The following is a 27,889-nucleotide window of genomic DNA, read 5'->3' on the forward strand; positions in this document are numbered from 1 at the left end:
TATGCGATTTAATATAATAAATATTTTTTTTCTGGTTTATTAACATTACATATATGTAGTATATACAGTATAGTTACTACCTTAGTTTGCAACAGTGCCAGTGTTCTGCAAGTAGTCTCACAATATTATTTGAGTTAAAGTATTACACACAAGCACACACATTAACATAATAAGTAGAATTTGTAGGTGTTTAGTAAAAATGTTCTGAAATCATGTGAAAATTTGCAATGCAGTGCTTAAATAAAGTAGTTAAGTAATATGAGGCATTCACGTGCCACATTGAAACTATTTCTTGTGAAATGTAGTTTTTCATTTTATTAAGTTTCTCTCTTTCATACCCTTAAGTTACAACTTCATTGTGCTATACTGTATGCAAATGTGGTATATAAAGTACATGTGTGTTTATGTATCTATTTTAACTACTCTAGGCCTCTAGACCAGGTTTCTCTTGTAAAGGAAATAATGTGGTAGACTCTTCTGGTTAGATACAGTTAAAATACGTAATAATAAACAATAATTAACATTATCTGGGGTTACCATAGAGCTTCCAACACTGTAAGTAAAAGACAAAAGCTTAATTTGTTTGGAACATTTTTTTTATTGAAAATGTACATCAATGGAATCAAACTAAAGATATTTAATTATTTGTAGTGTGGGAGAGTCTTTTACTACAAGAAGTGATGACTGATACTAGAAAAATGTATGGCATTTTCTGACACCAAAAAGGTTACTTCACACTCAGAGTCACGTCCAAAGGTCATAGGTAATAAACCACAAGTCTCCACTCCAATACACAAAATATATCCTTATAAATTATACAAATGCATGAGTATCTTTTTCACACTCCTATCTGGGATTCAGTTCAACTCCATCTTATACTAATATTTGGCAAAAAAGGGAGCTGAAATGTCAGGACATAGCAAATATACATTAATAATATGCACCATTAAGAGGAAAACAGCAATGAAGTTGAAATAGACTGCAAAATGTAATTATTAAGGGATAAAAAAAACAAGCAGGTCAAAGATCACAGCGGAAATTAAATAAAAAGATGCATGCAAAAAATATAGAATAGGCTGGTGAATATTAAAGCACAATGTGTAATAAAAAGGCCAATACATGTGACCTCCATGGTATTCAACAGTGACATGTAAACATGGGCACCATCAAATGAAGTGCTATGTAAAAATATTGCTTTGGCTTTTGGATGAGTATGACTCTTAATTTAATTTTAATGTTCAGAAAATCGTTAAAACTGGACTAGATTCAGGAAAACAACATGACTACTCATTGTATTCATAACACATTACACATTAAGTGCTTCTGTCCTTGATGAGTGTTTTTAATCAGAAAGCCTGTAGCGTGTATTAAGAATCCTGTTTAAAAGATGAGTGCATAGTGTAGGTCATTGCAATTTTATTTCAAGTAAAGATCAAATAATGATTTCATCTACAAATCCTGTAAATGTGTGAACGTCAATTAACTACAAGAGTCTCTTTATGTACATTAAGACATGATAGTAAATTTTAATTGTGCCTGTTTCCCAACCTGCATGGGTTTAGAGCTTCACTAGGTGGTCAGAAATACCATGCGAGTCCACATAAGGCCATATTCAACAAAAGGAGATGCACTGGGGAGAATAAAAAAGGGTTGACAGCGAGAAACATGGGAAGAGGTAAAGGGTGCGAAGTTCTTGCTGAAGCTGCAATCCCCTCTTCAGGTGGTCAAGACAGATTAAAAGAAGCTAAAGAGACAAAGAGAGAGAAAGTCGGCAGTTAGAGAGGTGGCAAAGCAGAAACACTTACAAAAAAAACACGAGTCAGGCTTGAGATATAGAAGTGCATCTGATAGAAAAAGATCGATGGGTGAATATCATAAATACAAAGTTAGGTGGTAAAAATCCCTGGAAGTATAGTAAACAAAGCAATAAGCATAAAATCATGAGATTATATTGTGCCCACTGATGATGCTGTATGATTTTTATAAGTTATAACCACGTGATTGTCTTCTCATCTGTGGTCCATTTATGTGAGGAAAAATGTTAATAATTAGCTATATGAAAATAAACAGTGCGCATACAATCAATCAAGTGGAAAAGGTGTTAGTCACAACACAAAAACAGTGCACATATAAACATAAGCATAGGCAAAAAAACAAACAAACAGGAAGCAAGAATTACATTGCTGAGTGTGAGTTTGGAGCTGCAGTGACACACAGATACACATTAAATCTTGATTATAGCAGAGCAGGCAATGATTAAGAAACCCTGAAGGATGGGGTCCACAAAGCCTCTGGTCAGATTTGAGGTACTCAGTAAAGGCTGGTCCCTTAGCAAAGCTTGAGGGCTGAGGGCCTACTCAGTGCAGAGCCAGGGATTACTGCAAAGGAAAGTGAAACCACACAGACCAGTGAGTTGGGGATTAGGAGGAGGGAATGGCTCTTTGTCTTGATGCATTTTGACCCTGGTATCATGTGGAGTGGGTTTCTATGAAGCAATGTTTCAAATCCAAGACAATTTTATTTTCCATAAAACAAGCAACTTTTAACCTTGAAGTGGAGAAAAAAACAAAACAAGGAATAACAAAGTAATACTATTTGGCATCAACATTCATTTACGGTCTTCTAAACTTGGACAGTTTGGTTTTCTCCAACGACAATCAACTGAAACACTTTGTCTTGCAAACAAAGAATACCCACTTACCCCATTTGGATTTATTTTATAAAATGTTATATAATCTCCTAATTTACAACAATATTTGTCATACACAATGATTATGGCCACAGTTGTAATATTTGGTGGAAAAATGGGCCTTTATTTTGTTTTGAGTGTTATGTGTAACACTGATACATACAAAACTGGTCCCTGCAGACCATCATTATGAATGGCTTTCAAATGTGCCTTCAGAGTACGTAAAAAAGAAAAGTTACAATTGCACTGACTAATATATATATATATATATATATATATATATATATATATATATATATATATATATATATATATATATATATATATATATATATATATAAACACATCACATTTGTGTATAAAAAGTGCAAATGTGAAAGCTAATACAAGTATGCACATAACACATGACAATGAATGAGGTATGGGAGAAGTGGCAAAGAGATTAGGCTCACAACTATTCATGCATCTGGCTAAAGTGAAACAATATCAACAAAAGGGACATATATACCAAAACAGCTCAAATTCACTTGTATTGTAAGTCTAATATTTTTCTTAAGATTTTAATTGAATCAAATCCCCTTTTAGATATTATTCATGGTCAGAATTTACTTTCTGTCTTTAGAATCTTCACTGTAAGCGGTGGCTTCCGCCATTCCTGAGGTGTAATTAATTTTGGTGTAACGTACACGAGGGACTAACAAGAAAAGGTGCATGCATGCAATCCAGCATTACTGTAATTCAGCCTCACGGTTTACTGTTCTCTCTCCCTCAGAGAGGGACAAAGTGACAGCTCAACAAGTGTTTGCTGAAGTATTAAACATCATTTGTTATTACCAGGACCTGACACTGATATCATAAGGACTATCACTTTAAAATAACAAACTAACCATGACTAAATACTTACAAGGATGTTGGTAATTGTTGTTTACAATGTCAAGATAAGCTGATATTGCAGATGGGAATCACTAAACAGATTGCTGTCCTTTAATCTGAGGATGGATCAACATAAACTTAATCCATCCTTGCATCAGTTCTCAACGGACTTCATCCTGTTTTTTTTCTGTAATCTACTGCAGGTCTTTGACCACGCATACTGTTCACACTCAGATCCCACTGTCTGATGCATGTTTCACTTTACCCTCAACACATATCTGCCCATCACAACAGTAGTCATGTATGTTAATATTTTTTTTTAAAAGCTCACTCCATCATGCAATTAATCACTTAATATAAAACAAACATGGAATGCATTATTGGTAAAATTGTATAAAAAAGACAAGCTGATTAATTGCTTGTACAAACCATATAACATACAAGCATGACATGGAGAAAAAATAAGTGATGTCAAACTGATAGCAATGCCCAGTGTCTTCCAGAGAGCAGGGGCATGTGGAGGGTTGAATTATGGGGGTTGGGGGTAGGGTGAGGGTGGGGAAGGGGTACTGTAAAAAGATGATGGGTTGGAAACTCATTCACAGCAGGATGGCCACAAGGGAGCACTTTTTCTACAGGAATCCTAAGCTGGAAATGAGAGAGAAGGGCCGTTATTGCTTTCTTTTTGTGTTTATATATCATCACGATACACAATGTTTCACATGGGTGACATCACATCAACATTAGTGACCAGATGGCATTTAGAGGAGCTCGTGCTTTCAAGGCAACTCAAAAAAAAAAAAGGTTTGAGCGTAGAGAGGTTAGGGGGCAAGTACAGTCGTCTTTTTCGCGGAAGCTTTAAAACAAATGCATTTTATTTTTAGAGGCTTTGTCCCACCCCTGAGCTTTAAACAATGTGTTTGTTTGTCTTCCTCATCAAACGGCAGCTTGTTTTCATCTATTTCAACAATCCTGAGCTGCTTGAGGAGTTTACAGATTGTGAGACGGATGTCTTCGTTCACGTCTACTGTCGGCAGCGGTTGAATTCTTTCTCTGTGGATTTGGCTTTTGTATCCACTGAAGAGGGTAGGGGAGGCGGAGGGAGTCGTCATATGGCTGTGAGATCAACAAACGTGTCATCTCCACAAACAGAGTTGGGCCCTGAGGCTGTTAACTGCTGTGGTGTGGCCTGTTCGTCTCAGTTCAGCCTTGAATGGCTCTTTGTGTGATTGCAGGACTGGGTGGGGAAGGACTTTGGAGAGCCACAAAAAAAAGAGGCCACTGTGGATTTAGAGAGGCAGATGGGCCAGTATATCAAATGGGTGTGTGGGGAGCTAATAAACTGGTTGATTTAGAAGCTGGCACAAGGACGGTAAACACTGCCAGCTCAAGGTTATGATCGACACAGATGTTAACAATGATATACTGTTGGCCTGCACTCAAATATGGGAATTACTGTGTCCATATATCAGGAAATTAAATGCATGTTAAATTTACATAGCAGTATTAACAGCTTTCAAAGGTTAATTTGATGGTGGTTAAATTCGAAGGAAGAGATGCTAAAAAGGTAGTTGTGTGTTTGCACAGCCTGTTCTATATTTAGGCAAGGTGCAGGATGTCCGAGTTAATGAAGGAAAAAATGGTGAGCATCCACAGAATGGATTCAATCTCAAAATACTTGGTGGTGTAGAAACATTGGAAGTTTAAGGACCTTTAATCCATGGCAGCTTCTCTTTTTTTAGCCCTAAATTGTAATTTGGCTAATGATTTATTTCTAACTTGTATTTTTGCAGTAATCCTTAATTTGTGTACATGTCATAAATTAAAGTTTGATTCCTCAGAGTGATATTTTTAGACCGTGGGTCATTTCTTACCAGAAAGATGCCCCATGCAGCATGCAGCAAGAGTGGGAGCAGTTAGCTGGAAAACATTATGGATGCAACATAGGTGACACATGCACTCATAGGCAGATTCATATGTACACAACAAGCAGTCGTTGATTACTATGTATCTGGGAACTGAAGAAAACACTGACAGATAAACATAACTATTATCCGTGTTAACACTTCAAGTGTCCGTTTTAATCAGTGACCAACAAAGCTCAAGTTGCACAGCGGCCCCCCCTTTTTGGAAGGGAAACGTTCGAGGAAGAGCTCATAAAAGAGAAGAAGTGGCGGCTGTGAAGAAAATAAATTAACAGGGAAGAGAATAAAGCAACAAGAACCTTCTCAGTGCAAGTGTCTCCTTCCTTTTTTAACAGGCACGGCGTCACATCAGCTTCAACACAAAACCAGGAGTTGGTTACCAACATGAAGGAACCATCAATGTCAACAGCACACTACAACCACACATGAACACATCTGGCTTCAAAGACAGCCACTGAGCTTGAAACGTGTTGTGGAAAACAGTCTCGTGCTCATGATTTCATAAAACTACTATTGCAGAGTTAATGTCAGATATACCAGGAAAAACAAATGTGGAACATTAAGTTCATACCGTAGATTAATTAAAACCAAGAGTGGCCACTGTGTTAACTCTGTTGTATTTACACACATCTGTGAAGAGTATTTCATTTAATGATAATGGTAATTGCTGACAGTTGGCAACTTTTCAACTATGTAGATGAGGACAGCGAGGCACCGTCACCAGTCACTCCCTCTCTACTCCCCTTAACTTTCCACATTTGTGAGAAATAAGGAATTATTGTCAGCTTGCTTAGCATTGAATTTAGTGGAACATATTCTCTGTTATTATATGGAGAGTTAACTGGAGCACCCGCCCCTCTGCAGATCAGAGCGAGAGAGAAGTCGCAGGCTTAGCCAGAGCGTTTAACTACTCTACAGCCGGACTACTTACGGGTGGTGAAAGAAATACCACTTAGCGCTTGATGATAAGTGGAACAGACCAAGATTCATTTCTGCCTGGAGCACATGGGTAAAAAGTGAAATGGAAAGGAAGGCACAAGAGGAACAGAACAATACTTACTTTTTCCTCTCTTTGTCCCTCTTGAGTGTGGTGGAGCCCCCTGCCTGCTGGGCTTGGGTCTGCAAGAGCTCTGCAGCAGTCTTTTTCTGCTTGAACATGTTGAGCTCATCGTCCAGGGACTTTTTCTTTTCCTCCACTTTCTTTTTCTCATCCTGGTGGAGCTTCTTCAGACGGTCGAACTTCTCATGCAGCTATGTGGTGGTGACAAAAGAAACAGCGTTTTGCATTATTAAAAGACAAAAGCAAAAAACAAGTCCTAAAAATCTTTGACCAAGGGATGATTTAGGATCCAAGTTCGATTATGTTACCTCTTTCTCTGCTTCTTTGAGCTCAGCCTCCTTCTCTTTGACTCTTTGGACAAACATCTGCCTCATTTCTTCTTCTTTCTTCTGCAGCTCACCCATGAACTCATTCCTCTTAGCTTCATACGTCTCCTGAAGACTGTCACAGGAAAAGAAAAAAATTAACAGAAACCTTACACTGAAACTATGCACTGTACAACACACCAGATACAGACACAAACCAGTGCAATCTAGAAGAAGGATTCAGGTTTCAGTGGAGATGAATGCCGAAAAATGTTCAATGAAATCGAGAACAGAGTAGAAACTAGCAGGTGTAGGGGGAGGGTAAGGGGATAAAGGTCAGCTGTTTGGGGAATTCTCCAGTCTCCAACCTGAAGGGCTTGCTGTCAGGGTCGGTGTCTTTAAAGCCCATCTCCTCCAGTTTGCAACGGCGGTAGAGCTCATAATGACGCGTGTGAGTCTGCTCTCGCAAGTCCTCCATGTTCACTCTGATCAGCATTTCTCGCAGCTTGACGAAGTCACAGTGATTCTCATTTTCCACTGTGTGAGACAGACATAATAGTGAGACATGAAAGTTTTACTCAGCACTTCAGATGGCATCCTATTCATCGTGGATTATGTAATTTGCAAGTGTGCAATGACAGAAAACCCTAGCTCCACTTTACATTTGCATTAACTTGCAGAAAATAAAGTTATGTATTGTAACTTGAGAGAGCATTTCACAGAGCCAGTCAGAACTGAATAGTGTTCATGTCCTGTGACTTGTCTATTGATTTTGTTAACCGACTGAGCATCACACTCCCACAGACCGTGTCACATCATGTGAGTACACATGCACGCACACAGTCTGTGGTATACAGACCCAATGTCAGATAAAGCCTCCGGACAGAAATATTATACAAGACAAGACATTTGAAAATGTCCACTTTACTACTTTGTGGACTTTTATATACCAATCAATGAATAAAAAAAAACTAGGGTGGTCCTTACAAACCAGAGAGCATACCAGATCTATTAGCTATCTATCCATAATACATAATTACAGTCACTCTGTTATTGGTTGATTAAGTAGGTCAATAATAAGACAATAAATTGCAACACTGTCAATGACAAAACATTTCCAAATCAATCATAGATGCTAAGAGTTGCTGCAGCTCTAACATACTGTGTAATGGCAGAGAGAGTGCTGCAGCTAAATGAGGTTATATAACAGGTTATCAACTAGTTTGCAGCAGCTGCTGGAGTCGAGGAGCAATATGAGGGGGGGGGGGGGCATGCTCTCATTTCCTGTGCAGGATGTGACCTAAACTTACCCTGCACCGTCCCCCAGGGGTACTGCCGGGCCTTCACCATCTTGTTCCCAATCTTCACCTCCTCCGTGCTTCCCACCACAGCAAAAGGCAAATGGCTCTGTGACAGACAAAGGGAAAAGCAACATATATATATATATAAGTATCTCGGTATACTTCCGAGGTTTCCACTCAAATTCTCCCCCCAAACCAACACCATATACAGTAACATAACACAAAAATCTGAGAATATTACTATACCTCATTCATACATGATATGGGTACATTACTAAGCAGCGGTAACATCACTAACAACATAGAGAAAATATGTTGCATTTTTAATATATTCTGAACCCTAAGCATCAATTATCACAGATACAAAGAAACAGCTCTGACAGAAGGATGTATGACTTTTTAATCGGACCTGAGTCAGACTGTACAGCCAAGAGGCAACAGTCTAACACAATCACACAATCTGTTTCCATGATCAGACCTCATAAACAGCTAAGCGAGCCTTCTCATCTGTCAGTGAACACAGGCCCTTTCCCACACTACAGGCTTCCGGCAGAATGAGCTGGCTAATTGTGCTGCTCTGAACACACTCTTGCTTCCTCACTTCCTGGTAGCGTGAGCAGACACAAACGATGCCTGTCCCCATTCTACATCACATGTTGTCTATACCAGGATAGGGTTAGGATTCAGTGTGGCCAGCATTACCTTCCACGTCTTCTTTGATATGAACTAAGTAACATATTCTGTGTAAAAGCAGGCAATACAGAAAGAAAGCCAGTTGGGAGCCTTACGTTCATGGTGGAGTTGATCTCTGCCACGGACTCATCATCAGTGGGGAACTGGTAGATCTGCACTCCGTTGCTGACCAGCTCACTGGTGATTTTGATTTTAAACTTGGCCAGCTCACTCTTAGAGATGGCGTCCGACTTGGCAACAATTGGGATAATGTTGACCTGTGGAGAAGTGAGGAGATATTTAATGTAGGCCGACACAATGACATGATGTAGATAATGCTTTCAGATATGCAGCTAATATTAGATGTCTGTCAGTGGCAACTTTTTCTCATCGCCTTTTTCACAGTCCAAAATAAGGGAAAGTGTTTGTTTTTAATGACCGAAAGGTTAAAAACCTTTATGCCTCTTCCATTTGCTGGTTACCTGGGATTGTATTAGCAATTTAAATACAATTTCAGAAAGGAAAGGATACTAAATACTACTACTGCTAATACTGCTCTCTCCATCATTTCAACACATCACTGTAGCTCTCACTAGCTACATGCCTTTGTGTATCACAAGAATCACACATTCTTAAGCACAGAGATAAAAATAGTAAATGCAGCAAAGGGAGCAGCAGGCTTCCATCTCCTGCTCCATATCACGTAAAAGCTCTCCAAACATGGTGTTAATAGTTAGACAATTTCAACATCATTTACATTATCTGAGTTATCCAAACAGAAAAAGAAACCCAAAGGGGAAGGCGGGAGGGAAAAATCAGACAGGGTCATTCTTATATATGCATGTAAACTGATGAAAAATGTGACTTTCCCTCCCACACAACTCCTTTCTAGCAGCCCTGACACAATCCCAAATTACTTGCCCCAGACTGGGGGTGCATTTCACAGCTCAGGGCCATGTGAACAAGTAATAATTGACTTCACCACTGAGTCTATTGAAGATTCAGCGTCTTGCTCATGGACACTTCAGCAGAGTACTGTTTGTACACTCCCCCAGGTGAACGTGAAAACTAGATCGAGGAGGCTCTGCTCTGGATCACGCTGCCTTGTTCAATTGCCGGAGGGCCCAGCTGCTCTGGCAAACACTGAGCCGACTCTTTGTTCAAAAGCCAGGAGGTCCATGCAAATAAGCTACTGTGGAAAAGCCCTCGCAAAAAAAATGAGGCTGCAGTCACTGAGCTGACTGCATTTCACAGCTGACCTACACCGACGCAGTAACCAATTTGCATGCAGGCAGTTAGCCTAGAAAAAGTTTACGACCCATGACTAGAGTAGACAGATCAAAATCTGTGAACAGCAATGCAGTACCAAGGAATTTACCAACAGTACATCTTGGACATGCTGAAGTAAGTACCCATGTTCATAAGCATTATGATATGATGAAACATTATCCTCCGACATCATGCTGGTGCAGAACAACGGTCCTTCTCACTTAACGTTTAAAAAGCAATCCAGACACCTGCATGGCTATTACATTTGTGAATCTTGCAAAATTGCAAATAAATTGCATGGTGCTGTTATAATGAAAGAGCCAGTATTGAACCCTTAACACTAAGTGGAATTGATCTGGAACTGATGGGAAAACATCCAGGATTGAAAGTGGGTCTCTGAATAAATTATTCTCCCAGCTTAAAATAATTAATTAATAAATAAATTATTTTGGAAACTGAGACATAATGGCTACTGGCTATAGTTAGATCTGAAGTGAAGTGAAGCTCACCTTGCTATCAAGTTTCTTCATGGTCACCAAGTCCAGGGATTTGAGCGAGTGTCCCGTGGGAGCGATGAAATAAAGGCATGCATGGATGCGGGTGTCGTGGTAGCTATGTAATGTGCGCTTGATTTTCAGCTCCTCTTGTAGATATGCTTCAAACTGGGCATCAATGAACTCCACAATAGACTTGTAGCTGTCAGAAGAGGGGGAAACAAAGAGGGAATTCAAGCATATATTTTTTTCTTTGAATACACTGCTTTATAAGCACCTGTCCTGTCCAAAGCAATACATTATGTATTTGAACTAAACAATACGTTATGTGCCACCCTTATTAAACAATTTATATAGCCCCTATATAAAAAGGTGAACACTGGTTGGTGGAAATAGACATACTGACCTCTTTCAAATGCTCTAAATGGAGAACCAAGATGGAGAATTTAATTTACCCTGTGTTACGTTGGGCACATTTAAATTGTTTCATGAAGCATTTGGGTGACCTTCATCAACTCCTTAAGTTGGGACATATTCCATGACCACAGTTTTTACAACATGTTTGTGTTCAGTTGGTCATAAGTCACCAGTAAGGTGGTAAAGTGTGAAACTTGGACACAACCGTGACCTTCACATTATAGAGAGCCTATAGAGTTGGAGCTCACATGACATATTTGGCCCTAAACTGACCTTAGGAGAAGAGTGAGCAATTACATTGTAGATGGCAAGCTTGGTAACACAATGTTGTGTTTTTTAAATACTTCCAGACAGCGGTCTACGGCATCCAAAATGTAATTTAACACAAGAAAAGATGGAAAGAAAGCATCTACATCTGATATATGTTTGTAAAAGACTTGATTCAACAGCCTTCAGGTACAGTTTCATTCAGGATCAGGACAGTAGGAACCTGAGCTTCTGAGTCAGTGTATATCAGGGTTTTTACATATGCAATCTAGTATGGATTTCTGCTATTGCTCACAAAGCTAGAGCCGGTAAGTAAAAATAAAAACTAACTGTATATAACCACTTTCCTGAGATGTGACTTTTCCCTCTCTCAAAGAAGTGAGTTGCCTATACTTCTTTACCTGTCTTCCTTGTTGATCTGGTCTCCGAAACCCACGGTGTTGACAACAGTGAGTTTGAGGCGCACGTTACTCTCCTGGAGCTCATAGGTGTTGGATTTGAGCGTGACTCCCGGCTGGTTGTGCTGGGTGGGCTCACCCTCGAACTTGGTGTTGAACAGCGTGTCCATGAGGGTGGACTTCCCCAGACCCGTCTCACCTAGACAACACAGAGAAAATTCACCATGTGTCTGGGATCCTACAAAGCTTCATCTGCGTTTCCTTCACACTAAAATGTCCTATTCACCTATACTTCCACAGTAAAGGCTGTCATTTCACTGCGCATACTTCTAAACCTGCAGGAAGTGGATTATACTGACAATTTTTATTTTCTCAGCTTCTGATAGATTTATGCTCAAGCTCATCAGACACTTTAATGGAAGCCTAAACATGCGTCTAATAAAGTTAATGTAGAGTCAACTGGACATTTGTAAGATGTCCTTTAAATATATAATTTTCAAGTTCAAAAAGATGCATAAGGCTAAGTTTAAGTCATTATCGAGAAGTATCTCATGCTGAAGGCAAATTGGCATCTTTTTAAAGAAACTGAGGGACAAATTGGAAAGGGTTGCAAGCAAAGCTCCTGAAATCATAAATAACATAATAAAAAACACTGTGCAGAAATGTCAGTCATCTAAGCCTAATGGAATTAATCATCTCCACATTTTCATCCCCCCCCCCCCCCCCCCCTGGAATTTTGGACAGCTCCAGAATATAGAAAAACAGAGATCACATGTCTTTGCCTGAAGTCATGCTTGTACTACTATGAAATGCTGCACAGTGAGTCAAACAGCAGCATTAACAGTTTGCCAAAAAAGGATGCTTTAATCTTGAATGGATTGTACTATTATTATTTAAGAGAGTTTCATTCTGGTTGTTTATGCACCAATATAATGTAATGACTTGTTTTTATTCAGTTCTGAAAAATTCATTGTTGTTGGCCTTTTCCACTCACTCCTACACAAATATAAATAGACACAGTGTATCCACTCAGTAGTTTTTAGCTGGGAGGCGAGTAAAAACACGTTATAATAATAATAAACATCAACATATCACAAATAGATAGTATGCAAGGTCTTACAGAAATAGGTGGTCATAATTCACAACTGCTCTCTAACTTGTAGTACTATATTCTAAAACAGAATATTAGTGTAGAATTCGAAGCTTGAAAATGTGCGCGTGTCTGTCATGTCTTTTGTTGTCAAAATTGCCAAAAAAACAGAAACAAGTTCTAGCCAGCACATATTAACACATAGAGTGAATAAATATTAGAAACGCCTCCCAGTATAACCCAATACAATGAAAGGACACTACTACAAATTATAGCCTTTAAAATGACAATTTAACTGAATCAAAGCCTTTCTAAAATAACTTCAACACAAACCGAACCTACCTTCCCACATAAAGCTTGAGTTTATTGCAGGACTGTCGTATTAGATTTCATCCACTTTAGCTGGGTGCACCTCATAAACTGGCAAATGAGTGTATGTGACTGACTAATCCTAGCACTATGAAACTAGTAGAAGTAATGAACAGGTAAAAATACCTCACTATTCCCAGAAATTGTGCAAAGCGCTTGTATACTGTATGTTGTTAAAAGCTATAATGATGAATGTTATACAGAAATTAAATATATATCTGCATACAATTCTAAATGCAGAGAATCTTACTCATCATGGTAACCGATGTTGAATGACTAGAAGGCATCTTAACGGGTCAAATGCTGAGCAATGTGCTTTACGTCTTGTGGAAAAGCCTGACTTTATGTCATCTTTTAGCCTAAGGGGAGAGAGAGGGGAGAGGGAGGGGTTTCCTGCACGACATACTCACCAACACAGAGGATGTTAAAACAGAATCCGTGATTGACCGACTTGTTGACCAGCTGATCAGGCATGCTGTCAAAGCCGACATGGCCTGCCAGAGGGACAGCACGAGCGCCTTCACCCTAAAATCAACGTAAAACATCACATGATTATTTATCGCTGACCGCCTTGTGCATTGCCTGTAAACATACACCGGCTTCTATAACACTCTACAATTAACATCTACATCTCATTGATTGTTGCCGTGTGGAGAAATACCATTATATGTTCATATGACACTCAAATTGCCGCCATATTTGATCATGTTCGCCCTGTAAGACTGACTTCAGGTGCAATGTTGCTGACTTCCTGTTTCCTGAGCAGTAACTTTCTTCCCACGAATGAGACGATTACAAACCACAATGTACATATATGGAAACACCGCTCTTAGCGTCAAGAGAATTGCAAAAACAAGCATGGACAATAAATATATATATTAAAAGCTGATTGTTTTCGAATTACTAAAATGGCAAAATAAGAAGCAAAGAGTCCAGTTAGCTACCACTGTGCATTTCTGTGGTGTCGATTTGACTCGAACCCTTAAGCTTCCTATTTTGGACCAGTCTAACTTCCCTTTTACTCTACTTTTACACTGTTTACAGTCCATCTCTATACCAGAGTTACACAAAATACCAAAGTGTAAAAGCACAGTTGTTACATATGTGTGGGGGCGTGTGACTGCTGGTGAGCATCTCCATCTCTGAATCTCATTTCTGCAGCCCACGTCCACATTATGAGGTGCAGGAAAGCAAAGAATTTAGATTATATGGCAAAGTAAGACCTCTCAACCAGCTAAACCACAGCCAACCAGCCATTATGTGGCTTAACATAACACAGTGTTGCTTAAGTTGCTTTTCAATGTGGCTTTGAGAGGAAAACATTCCGTTTGAGGGTCAATTTAAAATATCTGGTCAAGCGGCTGGTACAGGACAGCTGTGGGATTATTTGGATAGTTGAAATTGGGTTTAAACAGCTGAGGTGGTATTTGGAAAACCCGGGGGTAATGTGAATGGACAAACAACTTTTCGTCTTCATCTGCAAGTGCAACATTCCTGAAACCATTCGTGCTTTTTAAGACGTTAACAGCAAAGTTACACACAGTGGGTTTCCATTCTAGGGGATATCAAACTGCAAAACCTTGCTTTTCTATTGCTCTTCCTGGGCACGGTGGCTTCCTTTTCTCGCCCAAACAACAAAGGAAAACAGACAAACATTCCACAACCGTTTTAATTCACAGTGGCTTAAATTCTTATAACTGACTACAGTCTGTTTTGTCCGTAATTTCTATGAATATCAGACAACGCCCGACTGAAAGTTAGCGGGACTCGACGCTACATGAAACAACATAACGGAAATGAGCACCGTAGCCTTGCAGAAATGGGGGGGCGTTCAGAATGAATGGCCTACCGATGGCTCTGTAATAGCTTATCGGTTTACCGTGAGCTAATACAGATTCTACTACAGATTATTTAAAATACCTGATTCCACAAAGCACCATGTCGTTTGAGGGTAGTTTTAGCTTTGGAAACCAGCGCAGGAAATCTGCAGCCGTTAGCTTACGGAAATGAAAATACTGAAATTAAGATATTTCACAGAAAGTCGCGAGTGAGAGACCTCGTGCCTTGCTTTTGAAAGCGGCTATTCTGAACTATTTAGAAAAGCACAATCGAACCGTCACCGTACGTCGTTTTGTTTTTGCGACGTTACATTGAGTTTTGGATGGAATATAACGTTAACCACGAACCGCGGGTGCTAGCTAACCTAGATCTACCCCCACATTTCTGCCTCTTACGTAACGCTAAATGAAATGTTTGACGTGAACAAGGACAGCAAACACATTTCCATGAGTGTGTGATGATGGTGACAATTCCATCCTGAGTAAAATAGGCTACTCACCGCTTGCCTTGCTATCTCAGTTGACGCCATGGTGGTAACGGAGGACGAAACCTCTGCTGCTCCCTCTGGTTAGCAAAGGAAGCTGCGCTGTTGAAGTTACGCCGAAAGGTGGCCTAGTGGGAACGTACCACTATTCAACAGGCTATTTTACAATTATAACAACTGAGCTCACACTGCGTGTTGTTTAGTTGAAATACACGTGGACTCTGCGTGCAATTCTGCTCGTGTATGCGCGTAAAAAAATGCATTCCTAATCATTATGATTTTGAAATGAGCGCTACGCACTGAGCTCCCCCCGCACGATGCCTACATGGTGTCGTCCAGTGCGAACCGACCAGTCCATCAATGAACGTTACAAAGGGAGATTTAGAAAGTGGTAAAACCCCGCATGGGGGACATGGGGGAAGCAAAACGTCTTGATACAAACTGAACATTTTAAGTGCAGTCGTAAACAAACATTAAGTGCGTTTGAGCAGAAGAGGAAGTAGTGCTGATGGTGGTACGATTTGAATATCTGAATATAAGTGTCTTTAATCGTAACCTTAGATAAACTACATGGATTACATAAATACAACGGTCGCATCATTATTTATTTACATATCTTTTAGTCGTGTATATATCAGTGGTAAAAAAAAATGTTTTGGTAAACGCCCATTCAAGTCGTCTGTGCTACATTGACCAATAGGACGAAGGCAGCGGATTTAAAAACAGCCGCGGTCGCTACGAACCAGAGTTTAGATCATAACAACTGTCTGTCCCGAGAGAGAAGCAGCATCATAAAGGACGTTTAGCACACCTGACCCAGGTGAGCTTTCCACCATGGTATCAAAGACACTGTTGCGTTTACTGCTCAACACGCTCAGCTAATACGTGTTGTCAACTAACACAGACTTGGCTAACGTTAATTAGCTGAATTTGAATTTAAGCTAACGTTAAGTCCATCGACGCTAACTTTAATAACGAACGTTAGCTAGGGTTATATTTGCAGAAAGTGTCGGGCTTGTGTAACGTTAGCGTTTCTTTAACTCGTTACCATGACAAACAATATTCGCACTAATGTTAATTAAGCAACGTTAGTGCTAAAGATAAAACCGGCATCAAGATAGCAGTGAAAGTGTTAATCTTAAAAACGGGATAAAGACAGGGAGCCGGTCAGCTTGTGTTTCAGCTGTATGGGAGCTAGCCGAGGATCCGTGTCATTCATTAATGATGGCTACAGCTATTAAGTGCTGTAACACTGCCAGAATGGCCATTAGCCCCAATTCGCCTGATGTTCCTTGAATGTTTAGTGTCAGATGCTGAGTAAACACAGGCTGGCTACCAGCCATAGTGGATATCCTAGTTTTGGTTCACATTAAAAAGACAGTTTTCCAGAAAGTTTGCCAGAATTTTTTTAAGGTATTTGGAATCTGATAACATTAATTACGCTACTACTACTTGTGCTCCTAGTAAAATAACGTAATTATTTGACCAAATATAGTCTCAATATAGACAACTATCTTGACTATTTCCAAGGGCAAAAATTAACTGGCAGATTTGGATTAAAGCAATTATTTTTAATTGATTGATCTTCTCAGAGATTACAATTAAAGACAGGAACCAGATATTTCACTTTTTTTTTAAATCCGTTAAATATCATCATTTCCCATTTTCTGCTAATTAAATGTCAGTTTCAGCTCTCAAATCATGAATAAGTGTCCATTGATCTTGCATGCCCAGCACCAGGGACCTGTGGAATGCCTTGGGCCCCAATCCCAGTGTCCACACTGGAGATTTTGAGGTGCTTTCATGCAGTCTGCAAGGATTTAGGGCTGCCCCACCGTCAAATCGGTGTGCTTGAGGGCTCTGTTGCAGATATTTGGAGCCCTCTGTGCCCACTTTTCGCAAGTCTGCAGATTTTGCCAAAATGTCTGTCACAGAGGTCTCTTCCATAGTGATGAATTGTAATGTCCTGCAACAGCTAATATCAAACTATGTTTTCAGATACAATGGCCAGCATAATTTTTGCAGAGCGAGAAAATGCAGGTCTTCGTCCACCTATTCTGAAGATGCGAGAGCGGGTTCAGTCTGCTCCAGGTGAGGAAATGCCAACTTTGTGCTTATTTTTTTTTAATCATTTAGCAGTTACATTGGTCAGTTAACCTTTGCTCCCCCCCTCCCCCCCCCCCCCCCCCCCCCCATCAGAGAAACTCTCCTCTCCTATAACTGCCAAAACGTTGCACACTCCTCTGCCATTTGGCCGTAAGGCTTTTGGTGCTGTCAACAAAAAAAGCTTCACCCCTGTCGCCAACACACAAGAGAAGAAACGCTTAAAGCCACAGGTTTGTATAAGCAATAATAAGAGATGGAATCGTAAAGGTAATGGCAGCATATCATTTTAGCTATCTGCTCTATACATGTACCAATGTTTTGTTCCACACAGGAAACTCAAGTCAAACAGGCTTCTCTGATCGAAGTGGAAGAATATCCAGAAATTGAGAAGTTCATCCCTTATGACCCACTTGGTAACTTTGACACATAAAATTGTTTCCTTCTGGTGCTACCCAAGATGTGGTAAAATAAGTCAGTTTATAGAATAGCCCATATCTGTACTACAATACTATAATCGGTGACTTGTGTATCGGCTTCATTGAGCCACAATGCTTTTTTCCCCACACAATGCTTTGTAATGTGTGTTTAAAACAACTTTTTTTTGCCCCCCAGAGTTTGAGAAGTACGGCGTACCTGAGGATTTCATTCCTCTTGGTGGCTTTGCGCTTCCTGGACTGGCCCATTTCCCACATGCTTCTCCTCTGTGTGAGGAGGACCTGGAAATGTTGGCTCCACTCCCAAACCCATCGCCTGTAAAGATGCCAAAACATTCAGGTATCAACTTCCTTTTAGGGCAGCATTTACACTTACTTTTTGGGATTGAAGAGCATATTTTGATCAAATATCAATCCGTTTAATGCGATTTAAGCACAGCACAAGGTGGGTGAAAGCCTAGTAATTTCTTGTCACATCATCTATTGTGAATAAAGTCAGTTTCTGGCACATATTTGGAAGAAATAACCAGGGGAGATTTCTGTTCTGGCTTAGAAATCTAAAATAAAATGTATATTGAGGTATCTGATATGAAAAGTAACGCGTAGCATTAAGTTGTCTGGCAGCAGTATTCATGGGGCACAGGTTGAAAACGGTATCATTTACTCAATGTATCATTAACTTCACCCTACCTCCCCTCTCCAGGTCACTGCTCAGAGCTGGATGCCTTTCTCCAAACACTCGAGGAGCTGACCGTTGAACTTCCTTCAGAATTTTTGACCGACTGAATACTGATGCATGTTTTTGTTACGACTGTTTTACTGAAATAAAGTTTTATCTATCCCTGCTCTTTTATTTACGTTGTGGTGCTGGTTTGTAATGGGCGATAGGGCTGTTAAGTATCAGGGGAGTATACACTTTGCTTACTTCCTGCTTTGAAATCCATCAGTGGTCACATGTGAGGGATTCTCGCTACTGGTTTTGCCTGAGATTAGAATGAACTTTGTCTCCCTTCCTCTTGGGAAGGGAATGAGGATATATGCTTGAATCTGCAGCTCGGTATTTGGGAGTAAACTTAATAACAGTATTTTATCAATTAATGTAAAACAGGGTTTGCTGTATTGTGGTAGATATATAGGTGGAACCTTGATAACCTTGCGCGTTGGATACAGAACAGGTGAGTCGAGTAACGCATGAATTGTTCGTATCCATGTTTCGGGATGCTGTCTTTGAATATAAACGTCTGTTTTTTCTTGCAAAAAGAGGAACTTGTACTATTTGCACTTTGGGCGCGGATAATTGCGTACTTATGCATTTACTACGTTGTAAACGTGTATTAAACGATAAACCTCCCTCTCATTACAGTGAGCGAGTCCAGTGGAGTGAAGGGAAACAGTTTTCAGTATATCTTGACACTATCTCCGGGGTGTCTAAATAAAGGAAGTGATCGCGCAGGGAGGCAGCCAGTATGTACGAGGGCAGATCCGATGATGCTGGATCGGAACCAGCTGTTGGTCACACCGACGGCCGAGCGTCCACACAAGGCACCGTTGTGGAGCGACTCTCCAAGTATGGCATGCAGGTCATGCCCACCGCTGTCCAGCGTAGGTCGAGGCTGCAGAGGCAGCTGGAAGTCACGGACGGCTCCGCGCCAGGAGGACTTCAGAGGGAGGCAGCGGAGAGAACGTCGCTCACACCCGCCATGCGTAAAAGATACCTGAAAGATCTGCTTCTGAGCAACCCGTCCAACAGCGGGTTGAGTAGCGTGTTGTCACAAACCCCCTCCGTGTCCTCCGAGCAGGACGCGGGCTGGGCTTTGTATCCGATGGAGCACGCGTGGATGCTGTCTGCAGTGGAGGGGAACTACGAGACCATACTGGAGTTCATCTCCGAGGACCCTTATCTGCTGACCAGAAAGGATTTCATCAGCGGCTACTCGGTCCTGCACTGGTTGGCCAAGGGAGGACGGGACGAGACTCTGCTCCAACTTCTGCGCCACGCAGAAAGTGCGGGGATCCCGGTGAATGTGAACGTGCGGGGCAGTGGCGGGCTCACCCCGCTGCACGTCGCCAGCATGCACCGGCAGTACCCGGTGATCAAGCTGCTGGTGGGAGCTTTCAGCGCCAACGTCGATGCCATGGACTACAATGGAAGGAGAGCCTGGCAGTATCTGGGGGGAGACGCCCCGCTGGAGATGAAGGAGCTGCTGGGGACCTGGGACGATGAGCACAGCTGCGGGTGTGCGCCAAACGCCAAACACAACGTAAACAACAACAGCGCCGGCGAAACGAACTTGACCGCGTTGGACGAGGTCGATCATGGAGAGACTGCTGAAGTGAACTCCTTTGACCGGACTAAGAGGGGAGGCAGCTGGAGGTTTCGGTCTTGGAGGAAGCTGCTACCCCCGTTTTCATTTCTCGGAAACAAATGCTGAGTGGTGACGACACAAGCCTTCAAATATGTCCTATTTCACGTCCACTTAACTGATCCCCAACCTGCTTACTTCTGCTTATTGAGTACTTGGTTCTTGAAAACAGTGAAATCTGCTATTACAGCAAAAATACTTAAGCAGCCCACTCGATTCTACCAAGAGCTCAGGAAAAAAAAGACGACTTTTGTGGGATTAGTGAACAGAAGTGGTTGAAAATGAGATTAGCTGCGATGACCAAAAGGGACATGGTTTACATTTCATGTTCAATGTGCTTTACTTTAACCTCTTCAAGCCTTTAAATTCTGTCAAATTAAACTTCTCTAACTCATGACCATGCTGAGGCCATAGCTTGTGTAGACAGCTACATTTGAAGGGGTGACTCAAAAGTTTGAGTCACTGAACCAGTTCAGTCATTTTCAGGGCCTCCTTGAAAGTATTGTGCAAGAACTTTCACTGAAACACTTGCTGCATATGTGCATTTAAAAAAATAAAATACTAAATTGTCCATCTACTGATTCAGTTCCACTTGTTTAAACAAAAACATAAGTTATTGCTGGCGTGAAGGTTAGTTTGTCTCGTTACAGCTGAGGCTTCTTGAAGAGCGGTGCTCTTTGGCACCAGCTACAAAGCCAAAGCTCAGACTCTAGCCAAACAAAATAACCAGTCTTGCATGAAACAGTGATTCAGAAGTATATAATTAAATTGATGCCAAATAAAGGCCCCACAGATTGCCATCGAGTTTGATCACAGATCTTTTATTGTCAAACATGAGTATCTGTACAAAACTGCTGCTCCAGATAACATGGCTCCCTCCCGCGGTCAGGCCCCGCAGCTGGAGGTCCTGGCAGATGTTTGGATGGAAGGGGTGCTGGGATCCAGAGACCCAGTTTACAGGCCCAGCTTGGTCCTCCTCCAGTGTCTCCTCTTGGAGTTGTACCTGAAATCAAACATGTCAGGATAGAACATTTAGACTTTCAAGGAAAGGATGAAGCAACAGAGGCCTTTAACTGCAGTGACCAGGAGTGCATTAACTTCTCCATTAGTATACAGCACAGACTTGTTATTCAAGTGGCACAATTCCTCTCTATCAGTCCGAGCCTTTTCCCCACACCACACGTTCCCCCCCACCCCCAGGAAAAGATGCGCCCTGATGAGGCAATGTCTGCTAACAGATGACCCTCAAAGTGACGGCAACGTTTTGAGGCTGCCATCTCCAGACATTACACACAGCCTCTGCAGCAGTACCTGGCTGCAAGCCTGGGTGTAATGGAGCATGCAGAGGCCTGAAACAGCTTCAGTTTTTGGTTCAATTGAAGGCTCTCATTTTCAGTTTTTTTTTTATTTAAAAATACCAAACAAAAAGGAGAACCTTTTGAAACAGTTTTAAAGTTTGGCCGACCACTACTCAATAGTCCAAAATTACTGAACAAACCGGTCTTCTAATTAAAATTTATAATTAAGGCAACTAGAGGTATGCAAATTCTGTTGATGCTGCACCCATTTCATATACCAAAAACTCCACCGCTACAAAATTATTGTGGCCATTATGGCAATTAGTCAGCATACTGTGGAAAGCAATCAAGTGGACATCACAAACTGACATGTTCAGCTACGGAGCTTCCTCATCACCACAAGAGTGAGCAGGAATCAGCTGCGTAACAGAAAGATGCTCTCAGCAGGATTAATGACAGCACTCTACTGTGTTGAAGTGCTGCAATTGCAGACCTGCTTTACATTGAGTTCATATCGTCTTTAAATGTTGGCACACATGCATTAATACACTTGCTAACAGCTGGGAATAACCTCTTGCCATTGTTGAAATGTCTCTGCAAGTACACATGCCAAGCAGATACATTAGGTCTCATGTGAAAACTTAAATGTAGTTAAACAATCTGTGGTGCCGTTGAATTATGTTGTATTGTGGTTGCAGTATTACACAGTACAATTCAACAGCGTCACACACACACTACACCCTATAAAAGTTCATTTTCATGAATGAAGAAATGTATGTTGCAGTCATTTTTGAATTCCTATCAGAAGGCAGTTCTTGAAAGCATATTGATGGTCATGAAAACTAGTTAGAAACTACATTAAACTGCTTTAGTATAAGCTAGGTTCGCCTGATTAACTGGCGAAAAAGTAAATAGTAGTGAGCTGCTGTGACTCGTATCCGCTGCCCTACGCTGTATCCATATGTACACTGTACGCCTGTCCATCGTCATCTTATAACGGTCCACGTTACAACGTGCAAAATAAAAAAAAACACCCCCATGAACTCACCTGATCTTGTTTCCAGTCTTCATTCTGATCCACTGAGGAATGGGCCTGTTCTGTTTCTGCTTCTTGGCGAGGAAGCGCTTGATCCTGAAAGTCTTGTGGGACGACTAGAAACAACAAAGAGACCCATTAAAACGACGTCTACACAAAACAGTTTTTCTAAGTTATGCTGCATATCCGCAACTTCAAACGAGTATACTTTAACGTACCTACGAGTACAAGCTAACAAGCTAGCAGCCAGGAAACGACATGCTAACATGCTTAGAGAGCGAACCGGCTAGTATTTCTTAGCAGGTTTAATATGCTCGCATTCCATATTTTCAGACATCATACAGATTCGTATAGTACCGCTGGAATACGTTTTGATCACACAGCACATCGGGGCAAATATACAGCTGCTGCTGACGAGGATGTTTGAAGATTTTATATTTACCATTTTGTCCACAGTCCTCTCCCGACTATGGCGGTGGATGAAGAGAAAGAAGGAAGTGACGTCGGCTCTTTTATCCAATGCGCGGCCGCCAAACAGGATCCACGTTCTACACACAGCGACCCCGCGTGGAGGATTTGTTTACATCCATCGCAGGACGTTAAGACCATACTTTGCACTGTTTACTCCACTCCAAACAAAATACAAATTATTTAAAAAATTAAAAAAAAAAAAAAAAGCAAATTTAACTGCTTTAAAAACTGTTTATATACTGTATATATATATATATTAAAATATGTATAGTATACATGCTGAGCAGATCAACATGTTTTGGGCTTAAGGTAGAGTACCAACTGGGTAAAGTGGACAGTAGCCACAGATCCAAGGGGCCCAAAAAGCCAAAGGTTTATTACATGTCAATTATGTTTTGGTAATTTGTTTGGGAATGTGCACCACTGAAGACCATTATCAGCTAAAGCAAGGTCTGCAGTATAAGGTCATTTTGTAAGTTGATCAGATGAATCTAGTCCCCAAATTATAAATTAAGTTTTATTCCACCATAGGAGTATTCGGAGGAGGTCAATAGGGGACCAACAGCAAATTTCAGTAGTTGAATAGAGGAAGAGGTGGAAAAAACCAAACTACTGCAATATTAGAAACATCTCAAGCTTCTATTACTAAAAATAACTATACTTGAAGTGTTAAAGACCCGAGTGCGTTTTTTGTATTTTAATACTGAACATCTTACTAAACGGAAAAAAAGACAATACAATTAAGCAAAGACCTCTTTTATTTCCAGTCAAAAGTGGCTTCTCGTGCTGTATTCAGTTGCAACACACATTCATGTTTTTGGGGAGTTTCAGATGAATAAAAATTGGGGGAAGGCCACAGGTCGATCCCTCTGATTGGAGTCTGCATGCAGGCATGGCAGTCTAGTCTGAAATGGCTGTTTTTCCTCATTCACCTATCAACATAACAAAACACATGATCTCAAACCAGTTAGGTACAGACTATGTACTGCAGCCTATATGAGCATTTTACAGTTATGGAACATGACAAGTTTTAATGCAAATTTCTTCACATCCGTTTAGATTGTCTGGCTCCCCCAGGCAGAGTAAGAGGCATTTCCATATGTATGATTCCAACAAAACATGTCAAAGCTACAAAATAAATCTCATTTAATCAGTGTAGCAACAATACCGATGAGCTTGGCAATGTCGACATATTGAGTAATTGGTTGAAAGGCAATGTTTGCAGGTGGTACAACACTTTACATGAGAGGAAAAACATACTGAAATAAGGTCACTTTGAGTTCATCTGGTCCGAGAAAGCTTTGGCTTCACCTAATGTGCCCAACAGCCAAACTGTAAGCCAAAAGTTGTGATCACCTTTCCTAACAAATAAAACTAAAAGAGGGTCACATTCAGGCACTAAGAGGCTCCACAATCACATCTCTGCCTCTGAGACTGGGAGAGCTGGATGCAGCCCTGCTTGACCTGCAGTGCATGTCGCCCTGAGACGCTGCAATGCTGCTCTGAGCCTCACAGGCCTGACTCCCCTCTCATCACCAAACTTAAAATGCCATAGGTGGACATCTGCTCAATCATCTCCTTTGTCAGCCACTTTCTCTGTCTCGGTATCTGGCTTTCTGTCAGAAGATTTGGATTCAGCTCCTCCGCCTCCTCCCCCTCCTCCGCCTCCTCCACCTCGATTGCGGCTTCTGGCCCCTGGCTGGTACAGCTGAATAGCAGGCCGGTCCTGATGTAAAGACACAATCCTCTTAGAGACACTGACAATGCTTGCAAAAATGACATGATTTGATAAGTCAGAATCATTACCTTATTTCGTAGTCGCTCTCTTTTACTGATGTCATCTTTGCTCTCTTTGGCATGCTTCTCCGGCCTCTCGAAGTGAGTGGAGTCTCCAATGCTTTCACCCTTTTTCTTCTCCAAGGCCCGCTCTTTTTCTTTTTTAAACTCCTCATCCCTCTTCCTGCAGGAGTTCTCTCCATCCTGCCGGTCCCTCCTCCTCCGTCGGTCCTCGTCCTGTCGCCTGATGCGCTCCTTCTCTCTCTGCCGCCGCTCCTTCTCCCGCTCTCGGTCACGCTCTCTGTCTCGATCTGGGTCACGCTCCCTGAACTCCTTCCTTCCGTCTTCGTCCACTCTGAGAGTATAGTAAACATCTGGTTTAAGTGTTCTGTTCAAAATGAGAAATGCTTAAAAAAAAATAACTTAAGCAACTAACTTCCTTCCTCGATCCTCCTTATTTTCGATATGGTGACGCCTCTTATGATCGGCACTCCCAATGGCTCTGTCCTCTTTATTTGGCCTCTCTGGTTTCTTGGGTTTTTCCTTGGGCTTCTCAGAATCAGCAGCATCATCTCTGTCTGGCTTCTTCAGGAGCTATACATTGAAAATAAAGACAAAATCATAATGACGTATTGGTTTTGGTTGAGATTTCACACTACTTTACACTGCTTTAATCCACTGTAGCACATACCTTTATCTTTGGCTCTTCTTTAACTTGGTCCTTGTCTTTCTCCAGTGGTTTGTCATGTCTCTTCATCTTCTCTGCATCTTTGCGCTTCCTTCTCTCCTCCTCTCTCCACTTACGTCGCTCCTCGTCCCGCAGACGCTTTCGTTCAAGCTCCCTCCTTCTTCTCTCTTCTTTCTTTTCCTCCCTGATTCTCTGAACAGCATTAAAAACAAGACATGTGACCAGGCTTAACCATGCAACTTAACATTTGTAACTAGAACAGTACACTGTTCTTCCAAAGTACTTTATTTACCTGTTTATTCTTCAAGAAGTCCAGCAGAGGGGTTGTTTTTTTAGCTTGAAGGGAGAAAGTAGGTTTGAATTCATCCATCCAGCAGTGTGTCTGGTTTCAAATAGATGCAATGATGATTCAGGTGCACTTTTTGATTTAAGGGACTGTTCACCTACCTACTAGTTCTTTTGATTTTAACTCAATCTCTTCCAACAGGGTCTCAGGGGTTGAGGCCAACTTGTCATCATCACCGTTGTAAATTTCAAGAAACTTCTTGTAATCGGGATCTGAAAGAAAATTATGAAAATACAAATGAAGACATGTTGCTGCTTCTGGTAAGATTGCTTATCTGGAGATTAATATGGTAAAACGTATATATTTTAAAACAACACTTAATAGAAGTAGGGTATTTTCAGGTCAGACAGAACCATCAGGTTAAAAACAGTTGTCTTTTGATATATTAAGCCAGTCAATCATTAGCTATTTCAGGTCACTCTTTGAGAAAAAAATGGCAAAATCCATTCACAAAATAGCCCTACTAAAGTGAACCATCACTAAATCTCTCTTTTCTATTATAACAGAACTTATGCCAGTGAATATCTTTACCTTCAGCGATTGTTCCACATTTTGCATCCTTTTTCTTACTTCTTTTCTTTGCAGTCTTTTGAAAAGGTGCAAACTCAACGACGGCAGGATACTCCTGTCCTGTTTAAAACCAAAATGTGGATGTCAGAGAAATAAATGTGTCTATTGAGCTGTAAGTGTAGGCCTGTGTTCTTCATACCTCTGCCGTCAATGAACACATATCCATCGAATCGATCTCTGAAGAGAACTATATCCTCTTGATTTTTGAAATTGATGTAAGCCCTTGCAAAGAGGTGAGGATAAAGGCTGAAAGAACATAAGATTCATGTCGTGTTATACCCAGTCTCTGATATTACTTTTTTTTTTTTTAAATAATGAAACGTGTTTATATAAATTCACCTCGTGTCGTTGGAGAAAAACTCCAGGTAGTCCACCTCTGGAAGAGGTTGTAACTGCTCCTCCAGCTCCTCCTTGGTCAGACTTGGTGGTAATCGTCTGATCACGATCTAAAAAAAATATATATATATACATTGACAGTTGACGATATTATCACATCAGGGAGAATAATGAAGTTAAGAGTTTGTAAAGTTACAATTTGTCTAACACACTTATTTACACGGTTAGAAAACATATATTGTGACGCTATTTGATCTGTTTTACTACATGTTGTTATTATTACTATTTGTATCCACAACTGACGACGTATAGCAACAGCAGCTAACATAGTTAGCCAGTTTTACCTTTGTCATGGCCTCTTTCTTTTCCTTGGACCTTTCCGTCTTTTCTCCATCTTCACATGTTGTTTCAACTCTTCGCTCCTTCGGTCGAGCGTTTTCCTTGTCTTCTTTCATAATTATAAAGCTACTTTGTCCCGCGGTTGTATTTCATCTCATTCTGCAGACTTGTTTACTTTTTTTTTAGCAAGTTAGCCTGCTAGTAGCAACCGTAACTTCCTCTCTGACGGTTGGGCCTGCAGTTTGGTGTTCCAGCCAGAGGGGGGCGCGGTGAATTTGAAATTATAATTACAGGTAAATATATTTTTAGTTTGTTTATTTGCTTTTGTCTGCGTTTCGTCAATTTGACTGAAATGCTATTTTTCTTCATTCTCTACCATTAAAAAAGAATGACCTTAAATAAAAGTAACGCTTCCTTTGTTCGGATGCCCTTCAAAATAAAAGCGAGCAAGTTTAAATAAATATGTTGGGCAGTTTATTTTGTACGACATACTGTTACACAAACACGTGATTGTTCGGTTAGCAATTCATGGCATAAAAGTAATGTTATCTTAATGGGCATTACAAGTTATATTCGCTGCTGAGTACACTTTTCTCTTTAAATACGTAGTTTCTAACGTTTGATGGCATAATTGTTGTTTTCTTTTGAAAATGTGCCACAGGAAGTGCTGTTCT

General features: G+C 40.8%; 5 protein-coding genes across 9 annotated transcripts; 2 read left to right on the forward strand and 3 right to left on the reverse strand.

The window, feature by feature from the left end:
- Positions 1 to 1,339: 1,339 nt before the first annotated feature.
- On the reverse strand, positions 1,340 to 15,606 carry septin6 (septin 6). 5 transcript variants are annotated; one of them, XM_084010344.1, is made up of 11 exons: positions 15,468 to 15,606; positions 13,540 to 13,654; positions 11,674 to 11,869; positions 10,604 to 10,790; positions 8,942 to 9,103; positions 8,163 to 8,259; positions 7,221 to 7,389; positions 6,856 to 6,988; positions 6,548 to 6,738; positions 5,437 to 5,482; positions 3,756 to 4,210 (listed from the first exon to the last, which is right to left on the reverse strand). In XM_084010344.1, the coding sequence occupies exons 1-10, from the start codon at positions 15,495 to 15,497 to the stop codon at positions 5,479 to 5,481; spliced, it is 1,284 nt and encodes a 427-aa protein (XP_083866470.1). In that variant the 5' UTR covers positions 15,498 to 15,606; the 3' UTR covers positions 3,756 to 4,210; positions 5,437 to 5,478. The 5 variants fall into 5 exon arrangements, with proteins under 5 accessions (XP_083866469.1, XP_083866467.1, XP_083866470.1 ...); XM_084010345.1 differs by lacking the exon at positions 5,437 to 5,482 and adding an exon at positions 5,787 to 5,839; XM_084010343.1 differs by lacking the exons at positions 3,756 to 4,210; positions 5,437 to 5,482 and adding an exon at positions 1,340 to 1,744.
- A 541-nt stretch (positions 15,607 to 16,147) lies between these two features.
- Positions 16,148 to 18,845, forward strand: pttg1 (PTTG1 regulator of sister chromatid separation, securin). The gene is made up of 6 exons (XM_084010307.1): positions 16,148 to 16,272; positions 17,451 to 17,543; positions 17,652 to 17,788; positions 17,890 to 17,971; positions 18,171 to 18,332; positions 18,696 to 18,845. Exons 2-6 carry the CDS (start codon positions 17,456 to 17,458, stop codon positions 18,776 to 18,778), a joined length of 552 nt encoding a protein of 183 aa, XP_083866433.1. The 5' UTR covers positions 16,148 to 16,272; positions 17,451 to 17,455; the 3' UTR covers positions 18,779 to 18,845.
- A 138-nt stretch (positions 18,846 to 18,983) lies between these two features.
- On the forward strand, positions 18,984 to 21,013 carry sowahd (sosondowah ankyrin repeat domain family d). Its single transcript, XM_084010304.1, has one exon. The coding sequence runs from the start codon at positions 19,459 to 19,461 to the stop codon at positions 20,422 to 20,424; it is 966 nt and encodes a 321-aa protein (XP_083866430.1). The 5' UTR covers positions 18,984 to 19,458; the 3' UTR covers positions 20,425 to 21,013.
- A 144-nt stretch (positions 21,014 to 21,157) lies between these two features.
- On the reverse strand, positions 21,158 to 23,209 carry rpl39 (ribosomal protein L39). The gene is made up of 3 exons (XM_084010308.1): positions 23,132 to 23,209; positions 22,702 to 22,805; positions 21,158 to 21,358 (listed from the first exon to the last, which is right to left on the reverse strand). Exons 1-3 carry the CDS (start codon positions 23,132 to 23,134, stop codon positions 21,310 to 21,312), a joined length of 156 nt encoding a protein of 51 aa, XP_083866434.1. The 5' UTR covers positions 23,135 to 23,209; the 3' UTR covers positions 21,158 to 21,309.
- A 691-nt stretch (positions 23,210 to 23,900) lies between these two features.
- upf3b (UPF3B regulator of nonsense mediated mRNA decay) lies at positions 23,901 to 27,447 on the reverse strand. Its single transcript, XM_084010523.1, has 10 exons — positions 27,221 to 27,447; positions 26,880 to 26,986; positions 26,680 to 26,786; positions 26,502 to 26,600; positions 26,072 to 26,182; positions 25,917 to 25,960; positions 25,628 to 25,816; positions 25,373 to 25,530; positions 24,967 to 25,291; positions 23,901 to 24,886 (listed from the first exon to the last, which is right to left on the reverse strand). Exons 1-10 carry the CDS (start codon positions 27,329 to 27,331, stop codon positions 24,728 to 24,730), a joined length of 1,410 nt encoding a protein of 469 aa, XP_083866649.1. The 5' UTR covers positions 27,332 to 27,447; the 3' UTR covers positions 23,901 to 24,727.
- Between the last annotated feature and the right edge of the window lie 442 nt (positions 27,448 to 27,889).

This window comes from Eutrigla gurnardus, assembly GCF_963514095.1.
Source record: "Eutrigla gurnardus genome assembly, chromosome: 5".
In the NCBI taxonomy this organism is placed as follows: Eukaryota; Metazoa; Chordata; class Actinopteri; order Perciformes; family Triglidae; genus Eutrigla; species Eutrigla gurnardus.